The 11,906-nt window shown below is 43.4% G+C and overlaps 1 protein-coding gene across 1 annotated transcript in view; it reads right to left on the bottom strand.

The window, feature by feature from the left end:
• Nucleotides 1-273: 273 nt before the first annotated feature.
• Nucleotides 274-11,906, bottom strand: part of LOC124045589 (NUAK family SNF1-like kinase 1) — a 53,259-nt gene continuing 41,626 nt past the window's right edge. The window contains exons 5-7 of the mRNA XM_046364980.1: nt 4,227-4,346; nt 3,925-4,057; nt 274-3,808 (exon numbers count right to left, since the gene is read on the bottom strand). Of these exons, the coding sequence (XP_046220936.1) occupies nt 2,574-3,808; nt 3,925-4,057; nt 4,227-4,346 (1,488 nt within the window). The 3' untranslated portion in view covers nt 274-2,573. The remainder of the gene's footprint in view (nt 3,809-3,924; nt 4,058-4,226; nt 4,347-11,906) is intronic.

Genomic DNA, 11,906 nt, shown 5'->3' with positions numbered 1-11,906 from the left:
CTTCTGATAAGCTAATTGACATAATTTGAGTCAATTTGAGGTGTACCTGTGGATGTATTTCTGTGGATGTATATATACACTGAGATCATTAGACAGATCATGTGATACTGAGATTGCACACAGGTGAACTTTATTTCAATAATTTTGTGACTTCTGAAGGTAATTGGTTGCACCAGATCTTATTTAGGGGCTTCATAGCAAAGGGGGTGAGTACATATGCACGCACCACTTTTCAAGTAATTTTTTTCATACACTATTTTGTGTATATCCATTACATGAAATCCAAATAAAAATCAGTTTAAATTACAGGTTGTAGTGCAACAAAAGAGGAAAAACACCAAGGGGGTGAATGCTTTTGCAAGGCACTGTACGTATCAAGTAGATAAACACACTGCTCCAAAGTTAAGGGAAAAGATTCTTGATGATGATTCTAAAGAGAGGGACAAATTACTCTCGCTGCATACAATCCATTATTCAGATGTTCTGTGTTGCTTAGCTGAATGTTATTCTTACCCCCATTCTTGGGTAAATGTTAGTTTAGTGTTGCCTGAGCCATGACATCATCAAGTCTCCCTGAAAAGAATAGGATTAGCCATTTACGCAACGCCATCCTTTTCTGATGTGGATAACAAAAACACTAGAGTCAACCTGAGATTAAAATGGCTGCCTTTGGGTCAGTCGTTTTGATGGCATGAGGTGACATGGTGAGGGTTTGGCTGGACTATGACCTAGATTCGCTCCATAGAGGGGATTGTGGTATGGACAGCATTTGCAACAGAGAGGCAAGGCATCAGTCATTTTGTGTTTGTGACTCCAGTCAGTAGAGTGCACTACTTCAGATGGTTTCTAATCATAGCAAATGAACAGAACATGGAAATGGACTTTAGAGTAAATATGTCTTTGTGTAGAGGGACAGAAAGGGGTTTCTGCTATCGATCAAAAACAACCACTAGTGGCACATTATAAACACAATGCTCTGTTCTTCCTGATGTTCCCCTACTTATGATCAACCCAGGGAAAAGGCCTCTCCACTGCAGAGAACAGAGAAGTGTCTAAAAATGGATGTTCTGTTCGGTATCAGACAGGCGTTTTATAATCACTATCATGATTGTATTTTAAAAAGCTCCTATTTTTGTATCCAGCTTGTTTAATCTGTCATCTCCATTGGCTCACAATGTTTTCTCAGCATCTTATTTCTAGACCTCCAGACATCTGTGAAAGTGCCAGGGACACAAATCAGTCAAGTTATTAATACCTCAAACACTTCCTGCAATTTATGATAAATGAATGTGCTTTTTGGTCGTTGCTCATTCTGAAGGAAGTGAGACAGCAGAAAACATTAGGCCTATTTCCAGAAAAAAAGTATTCATTTTCATCATTCCTTGTATTTATTTGTTCTTTCACAGTACCAAAACGGTTGAACCAATCCAAAAACCAAAGCAATAATACTTTATGTAACTACCTCCTTGCCTCCCAGTCAAATGTAATCACATACCCTTACACTTTTCCAGCACACAGATCCCAGATTTAAAATCCTCAAAGTCTCATTCAATCTTCCAGTCTGTTTGATCATAAGATCACATTCCATGGTAAAATGCCATCAGTCAGCCTCTTGTGACCTCAGAGATCATATATATATATCTGAAGGCTCATGCTGTCGGTGAAATCAGATGAAATAAGAGTAATATTACATGTCTTGTGGCACAGAGATAACACATCCACGTTGACACCATTTGGTTTCACCCCAGTCAAAGACATACACTGTACAGACATTTAGATCATTGTTTTAACTAAAGTGACTCAGAATTAACACATCAAATGGGTATATTATACAGTATATTTGGCCCATGCAGGAATCAAACAACTCAAGGCTGATGCTACAAACAGCATGCTTGAATTAAAGGAACAATTTGAACTATGTCTTTAACATTGCACATTAGCTTCGTGTCCACAGGATTCCATAGACATTTTATTTTTTACCCTTATCTTACCAGGTAAATTGACTGAAAACACATTCTCATTTACAACAACGACCTGGGGAATAGTTACAGGGGAGAGGAGGGGGGATGAATGATCCAACTGGAAGTAGGGGATGATTAGATGGCCATGATGGTATGAGGGCCAGATTGGGAATGCCAATCTGGCCCATCACTAGGACAGCAGTCTCAATCCATTCCAATCAGTAACTGATCTTGATGAAATGAACAATCAATTTCTTGATGACTTTCCTTCAACATACGATCACTGCAGGTTGTATGACTAGGTGCTTCCGCTGAATTCTTTATTCTTATTTGTCATTTGGTTAGCAAAGACAAAGTCTGTCAGTAAGTTGGGCCTATCAGACAGCACCAGTAACTGATATTACAAGAGTCCAGTCATCTCTTGGGCTTATCATATTGTGGGCACATTGCTCTACCCAGGCGTTAATGACGCATGCCAGATCTTACAACACCTGGATAGGTATTTTATGTATCAGCTACCCACATCATATGTTATAGCAATCTGGTGCCCGATGGGACAGTCGATGATGTGGCACGCAACCATTGGTTGAGCAGGGGAACGCAACCTTTATCTTATCTTAGCATCTCCTGTCTCTCCTCCAATGACATCTCATCTTCCTCCTCTCTGCCCCGCCCTCTTCCTAATCCAATCCCGTCTGCCGCCCTTGCTACCGGGTCCTCGAGTTCCTCTTCTGAGCTGCAAGCACTGCATTGGGTGCCCCGGGAGAAGATCCTGCGGCGTGATTGGGCGCTGAGGTCCAGCAGGTCAAAAGAATCGGAGGAGAGGAGGCTGTCCTCACTCACCACGCTGGGGGGTCTGCTGCCCCCAGAGGCCTGATGGAGCTGGTTCAGTGCCTCAGGGAAATGGGCCAGAGCTGAGGATAAGGAGGGATGAAGGGCATCAGGGAGGTCCAGGCTGTGTGAGAACTTGCCGTTGCGCTTTAGAATGCCTTTCCTCCTTCTCACTGCTTCCGTCCGCATCGTTGGACTGTGCTCTGAGCTGGGGGAGCGGGGATCGTAAGAGCAGCACATATCTCCATCTACCCCTCTACCTCCTACTCCTGTGCCCGCTCCAGACATACCTCTCTCTGGGGATGAGCAGTACCCTGACTCACCACCATACAGGTTCTTTAGGATCCCCTTCTTGGGCATCATGGAGGAGGAATGGGAGAACATAGAGGGGGCAGGCAGGCTTGTGGACAGACCATCACTGTGTGAGTGAGTGTGTGTGTGAGCTCTGTGGGGCTGGGGAGGCAGGTTGCAGGGCTTGGCGGAGGAGTTCTCCCCCATCACTCTAGGAGGGGGCAGGAAGGTTGAATCAAAGCTCCGCTGGGGTTTCAGAATCCCCTTTGGTTTCTTCCTCTCGACGTGGCCTATGGAGGAAGAGGAAATGGAGGCGGCAGTGGTGGTGGTGGTGTTGATGGTAGTTGTCGTACAAACTGGACTACATGCTCCCAGTGCATTCTGGGGAATAGTGTTCACCTTACGCGACTTCCTTAAACTTGACCTCTCCCCCCTCGACCTCCCCCCTCCCCCGCGATCACCCTTCAGGGGGAAGCTGAAGTAGAACGGGTGAGGGTGAGCGGAAGGGTCAGAGCTCGGGCAACTGGTTGCCGTGGCAACCCGGTTCTGCCAGTCGATGTAGCGGGCGAGCAGCGGGGAGGGGCAGTCCTGGTGGGGGGATGAGGGGCAGTCACATACACTGTCCTCATAGCCCCAGTTGACCCACCAGTGGTTAGCTATGTCCTCCACCGTGGCCCTCTCCTCTACACGCACCGTCAGCAGCCAGTCAATCAGGGCACAGGCGTCTGTGTGGAGGGGACAGACACAGGCAGGGCTCAGTACAATACGGCGGTTTACAGGACAGTCATGGACTAACAGGTTTACAGTTCCTTGTGAGACTGCAGGTGATGTGTAGGCTTACCTGAGGGAGGGTTTGGTCTGCGGTAGCGTCCCTGGCTGATCTGCTCTGTGAGCGCTCTGTAGCTGGCCCCGTCAAACGGCATACTGCCGTACACCAGCGCATACAGCAAGACTCCCATAGCCCAGCAGTCCACCTGACACAGACCCAGGAGAAACACAGGGAATCGGTGTAAGTGTGTGTGTGTGTGTGTGTGTGTGTGTGTGTGTGTGTGTGTGTGTGTGTGTGTGTGTGTGTGTGTGTGTGTGTGTGCGTGCGTGCGTGCGTGCGTGCGTGCGTGCATGTGCGTGTGTGTGTGCTCCCACCTCTGGGCCATGATAGGGCAGTCCCTTGACTATCTCTGGGGAGGCGTAGAGAGGACTCCCACAGTACGTCTGGAGCAAATTGTCCTTCTTAAAGCGGTTGGACAGGCCAAAGTCAGCCAGCTACAGACACAGAGAGACAGAGAGAGAGAGGAGAGGAGAGAGAAAGAGGGAGAGAGAAGCATTTTAGGTTAGCTATTGAACAAAGAAATCTAATTTTAATATTTCTATAAAATAGTTTGACAGCTGAGCACCAGTGACTGAAGTGACACGATATACTGAATGGATACTTAATGTCAGGAGATAACATCAGGAACATATTGTACTGTAGACCCCAGGCCAGACTGCTGTCTGCTATTACGTGGAGTCAAGAAGCACACATAATGATAATGTAATGGGCTAATTAGTCTGTGATAAAGTAACACAGACACACACGCACGTTACAAATTCCATCTGTGCTGTCCCTGCGTTAACCTTGTGGTAGAACACAACAATCCACCACAACACTCCATTCAGTTATTTTCAAAGGGCCAGAAATAGACGTGCGGTCAGGTTTGGCCAACGCAAGCCAGAGGATAGAGAAGAGGGCCAAGAACAGCATCCAACAAACACTCATGTATCAGGACAGGCCATCAGAAGAGTGAGGGCCCAGGGGTGCCAGACTGTAGCCTGAGGACCAGGATCGTCATTGCGATATTGAGTGAATATTAACACACGCGCCCTAGTGGCACTGACAATAGAAAGACCTATTGCCTATCCTAGATCAAAATTACCCTTGACCTTACACACAATTACCTCCTCATGCACCTTCTGTTGTGTGTGTATGTACTGTTCAGATGTAGGATCTTTTTAAATTATTTTTGTTAACCAATCCACTGCCAACCCTCTTCGGAGGACAAATATTTGAGTTTTTTTACAGATTTTTTGCTACATTTATAAACGTACATTTTATATTCATGGTACTTTTATATAAAGCAGTCACTTAACAGAAATACATGACCAAACATAAGCTCTTTAATCCCGCCCCTCAGTCACTCTCAGCCCATCCCACCTATCACCATAGACCTCAGCTCTTTAATCCCGCCCCTCAGTCACTCTCAGCCCATCCCACCTATCACCATAGACCTCAGCTCTTTAATCCCGCCCCTCAGTCACTCTCTGCCCATCCCACCTATCACCATAGACCTCAGCTCTTTAATCCCGCCCCTCAGTCACTCTCAGCCCATCCCACCTATCACCATAGACCTCAGCTCTTTAATCCCGCCCCTCAGTCACTCTCAGCCCATCCCACCTATCACCATAGACCTCAGCTCTTTAATCCCGCCCCTCAGTCACTCTCAGCCCATCGCACCTATCACCATAGACAACCCTCATTTGGTTTCCATGTGCCATATATTTTTCAATTGTACGGTGATGTTTTACAACATTTTTTAACCTTTCAAATCGTAAATTTTCAACAGATTGTGAGATAATACAAAAAAAGTTATTTATTGACTGACTATGGCTTCCCAAATCGCCCAACACTGATATTTGTAGAGTTCGTTTGTTGTTTGTTTATAGTTTTGTATAATGTTGTGTTAGTGTATGTAAGTTGTTCTGTCTGAAACATTGTTCCCCCTGCTGCTATTGGACCAGGTCTCTCTTGAAAAAAAGACGTTCTCTCAATGAGAAAAACCTGTATAAATAAAGGTTAAATAAATAAATAAAATTGAAAGGTTCATTTTAAGTGAATGTTGGGATTTTTTAACCATTCCTGAACCTGTGACTAGAAACAAGCTATATAGGGGCAATACCAGAATAAATTATCTATTGATTCTGTCTCTTCGCAGCAAAATGTAGGATCTTAATGTAGGATCTTAATTGGAACTGTATGGTCGTAGCAAAATATTCCCGCTGTAACAGGATTTGAACATTTAGTCCATAATGTTGCTTGATCAGTGGTTAGGCTATTAGCTGGCCAAAAGTAGGGTACATGAGAAGTGCAATACTGTTAATATAAATGTGTGTTAGTGTGGGTTTTCAGTGCATTTATGTAAATCATGAAGCTCTTCTATTTTTCCTGATCAAATTAAGATCCTACATCTCTACATGTGTGTTTATAAAAATATATTACAGTTGATTTATATCATAATTGAGGAAGTGTGTGTGTTCTACCTGGCTCCAGCACGAGTCAGGCGGACAGAGTTAAGCCTGCATGCCATTCCTGTTATCATTTTGTTCCTCTAGTTCTTAGAAGAGGCATTCTTTTGCCTTGACACACAAACACACACACCGCCTCTCTCCATATCTCCTCTGCCCACACGTGCCTGAGGATTAGCTGAACTATTATCAGAGGCTTGTAAGGTATGCAAGCTACCTGCTGCATCTCCCCTCATACTGTACACCTATCACTATAGAGAAACTGGGTCAGTGGAAAACGATTAGTGGTGTAAAGTACTGAAGTAAATACACTTTAAAGTGCTACTTAAGTCATTTTGGGGGGTTTCTGTACTTTACTATTACATTTATTTTTACAACTTTTACTTTTACTCCATTACATTCCTAAAGATAATACTATACTTTTTACTCCATTAATTTTCCCTGACACTCAAAAGTACTTGTTACATTTTGAATGCTTAACAGGACAGGAAAATGGTTAAATTCACACACTTATCATGAGAACATCCCTGGTCATCCCTACGGCTTCTGACGTGGCAGACTCACTAAACACAAATGCTTCATTTGTAAATTGTCTGAGTGTTGGAGTGTGCCCTTGACTATCATTTAATTTAAAAAACAAGAAAATTGTGCTGTTTGAATTGCCTACTAAAAGTAATTTGAAATTATTTATACAGTGCCTTGCGAAAGTATTCCGCCCCTTTGAACTTTTCGACCTTTTGCCACATTTCAGGCTTCAAACATAAAGATATAAAACTGTATTTTTTTGTGAAGAATCAACAACAAGTGGGACACAATCATGAAATGGAACAACATTTATTGGATATTTCAAACTTTTTTAACAAATCAAAAACTGAAAAATTGGGCGTGCAAAATTATTCAGCCCCTTTACTTTCAGTGCAGCAAACTCTCTCCAGAAGTTCAGTGAGCTTCTCTGAATGATCCAATGTTGACCTAAATGACTAATGATGATAAATACAATCCACCTGTGTGTAATCAAGTCTCCGTATAAATGCACCTGCACTGTGATAGTCTCAGAGGTCCGTTAAAAGCGCAGAGAGCATCATGAAGAACAAGGAACACACCAGGCAGGTCCGAGATACTGTTGTGAAGAAGTTTAAAGCCGGATTTGGATACAAAAAGATTTCCCAAGCTTTAAACATCCCAAGGAGCACTGTGCAAGCAATAATATTGAAATGGAAGGAGTATCAGACCACTGCAAATCTACCAAGACCTGGCCATCCCTCTAAACTTTCAGCTCATACAAGGAGAAGACTGATCAGAGATGCAGCCAAGAGGCCCATGATCACTCTGGATGAACTGTAGAGATCTACAGCTGTGGTGGGAGACTCTGTCCATAGGACAACAATCAGTCGTATATTGCACAAATCTGGCCTTTATGGAAGAGTGGCAAGAAAAAAGCCATTTCTTAAAGATATCCATAAAAAGTGTTGTTTAAAGTTTGCCACAAGCCACCTGGGAGACACACCAAACATGTGGAAGAAAGTGCTCTGGTCAGATGAAACCAAAATTGAACTTTTGGCAACAATGCAACACGTTATGCTTGGTGTAAAAGCAACACAGCTCATCACCCCGAACACACCATCCCCACTGTCAAACATGGTGGTGGCAGCATCATGGTTTGGGCCTGCTTTTCTTCAGCAGGGACAGGGAAGATGGTTAAAATTGATGGGAAGATGGATGGAGCCAAATACAGGACCATTCTGGAAGAAAACCTGATGGAGTCTGCAAAAGACCTGAGACTGGGACAGAGATTTGTCTTCCAACAAGACAATGATCCAAAACATAAAGCAAAATCTACAATGGAATGGTTCAAAAATAAACATATCCAGGTGTTAGAATGGCCAAGTCAAAGTCCTGACCTGAATCCAATCGAGAATCTGTGGAAAGAACTGAAAACTGCTGTTCACAAATGCTCTCCATCCAACCTCACTGAGCTCGAGCTGTTTTGCAAGGAGGAATGGGAAAAAATGTCAGTCTCTCGATGTGCAAAACTGATACCCCAAGCGACTTACAGCTGTAATCGCAGCAAAAGGTGGAGCTACAAAGTATTAACTTAAGGGGGCTGAATAATTTTGCACGCCCAATTTTTCAGTTTTTGATTTGTTAAAAAAGTTTGAAATTTCCAATAAATGTCATTCCACTTCATGATTGTGTCCCACTTGTTGTTGATTCTTCACAAGAAAATACAGTTTTATATCTTTGTTTGAAGCCTGAAATGTGGCAAAAGGTCGCAAAGTTCAAAGGGGCCGAATACTTTCGCAAGGCACTGTAATTGTACTTTTGATACATAAGTATATTTTTTGCAATTACATTTACTTTGGATACATAAGTATATTTAAAACCAAATACTTTGACTTTTACTGAAGTAATATTTTACTGGGTGACTCACCTTTTACTTGAGTAACTTTCTATGAAGGCATCTTTACTTTTACTCCAGTATGACAATTGGGTACTTTTTCCACCACTGACTATTGTAGGTGCTTACAGGTTGTCAAAACAGTATCATCATAATATTAGGCCCAACGCAAATCATTTGCAAGTCAGATACTATCTTTAGATGGAAATAATTCTCAAATGTTCTGTTTTACAACCAGGTTGTCATGCCATCAGCAGAGGGATATAACATAACATCAGATGAAGACATTTCCAGAAATGTTAACTTTACCTACCCATAAAAGTATCTGGTTGGCATGGTGAAATGAAGTAAAGTCAATCAAAATGGTCAAAACTAATCCTAATGTTTTTACAAGAACACTTGTTCCCTGACATACTATGGAACGCCATTTGGGTCTTTGCGTGTCAAAAAAGATACACGTCTAATAACAGTATTTGACGCTTCAAATAACAATATGAAAATGATATGCAAGGGTTGGCCAATTAAGTGATAATGCCCGAGAACCCGGTGTTTAAAGGATATATTGGCACGAGTGTTGGTAGGCCCGAGACGAAGTTGATGAATTTATTCATACCATTTCATCCTTCCACAAGATATAGTCCTGACACAAATCTAGGGCTACCCAAGCCGGCTGCTGGTTCGTTCTATCGTTTAGGTTGCTAGAGACACTACCCAGTCATTCAGTCTTTGTTCTGTATCTATGGATCAGACCCAGTCATTCCTTCTAAATGTTGCATTGCCATACTGGCTGGCAACGTACTTATCCCTTGCTTGCTAGCTAGCTAACTATGGCTTTTACACTCACACCAAACAGTGCAGCCAAAATAACAACAGTAGCTGCATTTGCATTTGTTTATGGTGTTTTCTAGGTACATGTAAACTCAGCCAAAAAAGAAACATCCCTTTTTCAGGACCCTGTCTTTCAAAGACAATTCGTAAAAATCTAAATAACTTCACAGATCTTCATTGTAAAGGGTTTAAACACTGTTTCCCATGCTTGTTCAATGAACCATAAACAATTAATGAACATGCACCTGTGGAATTGTCGTTAAGACACTAACAGCTTACAGACGGTAGGCAATTAAGGTCACAGTTATGAAAACTTAGGACACTAAAGAGGCCTTTCTACTGACTCTGAAAAACACCAAAAGAAAGATGCCCAGGGTCCCTGCTCATCTGTGTGAACGTGCCTTAGGCATGCTGCAAGGAGGCATGGGGACTGCAGATGAGGCCACGGCAGTAAATTGCAATGTCCGTATTGTGAGACGCCTAAGACAGAGCCACAGGGAGACTGGACGGACAGCTGATCGCCCTCGCAGTGGCAGACCACATGTAGCAACACCTGCACAGGATCGGTACATCCAAACATCACAACTGATGGACAGGTACAGGATGGCAACAACAACTGCCCGAGTTACACCAGGGACGCACAATCCCTCCATCTGTGCTCAGACTGTCCGCAATAGGCTGAGAGAGGCTGGACTGAGGGCTTGTAGGCCTGTTGATTTCACCAGAAATCACTGGCAACAACGTCGCCTATGGGCACAAACCCACCGTCGCTGGACCAGACAGGACTGACAAAAAGTTCTCTTCACTGACAAGTCACAGTTTTGTCTCCCCAGGGGTGATGGTCGGATTCGTGTTTATCGTTGAAGGAATGAGCGTTACACCGAGGCCTGTACTCTGGAGCGGGATCGATTTGGAGGTGGAGGGTCCATCATGGTCTGGGGCGGTGTGTCACAGCATCATTGGACTGCAGGCAATCTCAACGTTGTGCGTTACAGGAAAGACATCCTCATCCCTCATTTGGTATCCTTCCTGCAGGCTCATCCTAACATGACCCTCCAGCATGACAATGCCACCAGCCATACTGCTCGTTCTGTGCGTGATTTCCTGCAAAACAGGAATGTCAGTGTTCTGCCATGGCCAGTGAAGAGCCCGGATCTCAATACCATTGAGCAGGTCTGGGTGAGGGTGAGGGCTAGGGCACGTTCCCACCAGAAATGTCCGGGGACTTGCAGGTGCCTTGGTGGAAGAGTGGGGTGACATCTCATAGCAAGAAATGGCAAATCTGGTGCAGTCCATGAGGAGGAGATGCACTGCAGTACTTAATGCAGCTGGTGGCCACACCAGATACTGACTGTTACTTTTGATTTTGAACCTCCCTTTGTTCAGGGACACATTATTTCATTTCTGTTAGTCACATTCCTGTGGAACTTGTTCAGTTTATGTCTCAGTTGTTGAATCTTATGTTCATACAAAGATTTACACATGTTAAGTTTGTTGAAAGTAAAGGATGTTGACAGTGAGAGGACGTTTATTTTTTTGCTGAGTTTATTTGGAAACATCATAACAATGAGCTAATGAGGCGAGATTTCGCATGGCATAGAAAATGTGCTCACTGGTCAGGACACTTCTTTATAGGAGCTAGCCAACAACAAAGCTAACACAATCACTTCAAACTGATGCAGGAAAGACTGCAAACTAGCTGTACTTCGTTTTAATTTTTTTTTATTCGAATTGACATGTTCCTATATATCCTAGAAAATGATGCCAGCTGAATCATGATTTCGACTGGCTGAGAAGCACTGCCTGCTTCGTCCCAACCGCCGCACGTTCATTACTATGGCACAGCTGGAGATTGAATTTGAATATTTAAACAATGTTGCAAATGTCGGAGACAGACAGCAAGGTTTATACAAATCTCCGATGTTGAAAACTAAATGTTAGTTCAAAAGAAATGTGAGACAATGTCTAGGTGCTTTCTGTAGTGGAGATCAAGTTCATAACTTGACGACACAGTGGATTGCGCAGTCAGATGAAACAGAGTAAATAGACATTAACATCATAGATTTAGCAGGTGGTAACTTATGGAAAAGACGCCAGCTGGAATGCGGTTTTAACCAATTAACATTCAGAATTAGATCTTGGATTGGATCTTTGGACACAAAGTGTTAACTAACCTCCAGACGAGCTTCAATGAAATACAACTCTCCTTCCGTGGCCTCCAACTGCTCTTAAATGCAAGTAAAACTAAATGCAAGCTCTTCAACCGATCGCTGCCTGCACCTGCCCGCCCGTCCAGCATCACTACTCGGTTCTGACTC

This window comes from Oncorhynchus gorbuscha, linkage group LG10, assembly GCF_021184085.1.
Source record: "Oncorhynchus gorbuscha isolate QuinsamMale2020 ecotype Even-year linkage group LG10, OgorEven_v1.0, whole genome shotgun sequence".
Classification (NCBI taxonomy): Eukaryota; Metazoa; Chordata; class Actinopteri; order Salmoniformes; family Salmonidae; genus Oncorhynchus; species Oncorhynchus gorbuscha.
This window is presented reverse-complemented; position numbering and strand designations above follow the sequence as displayed.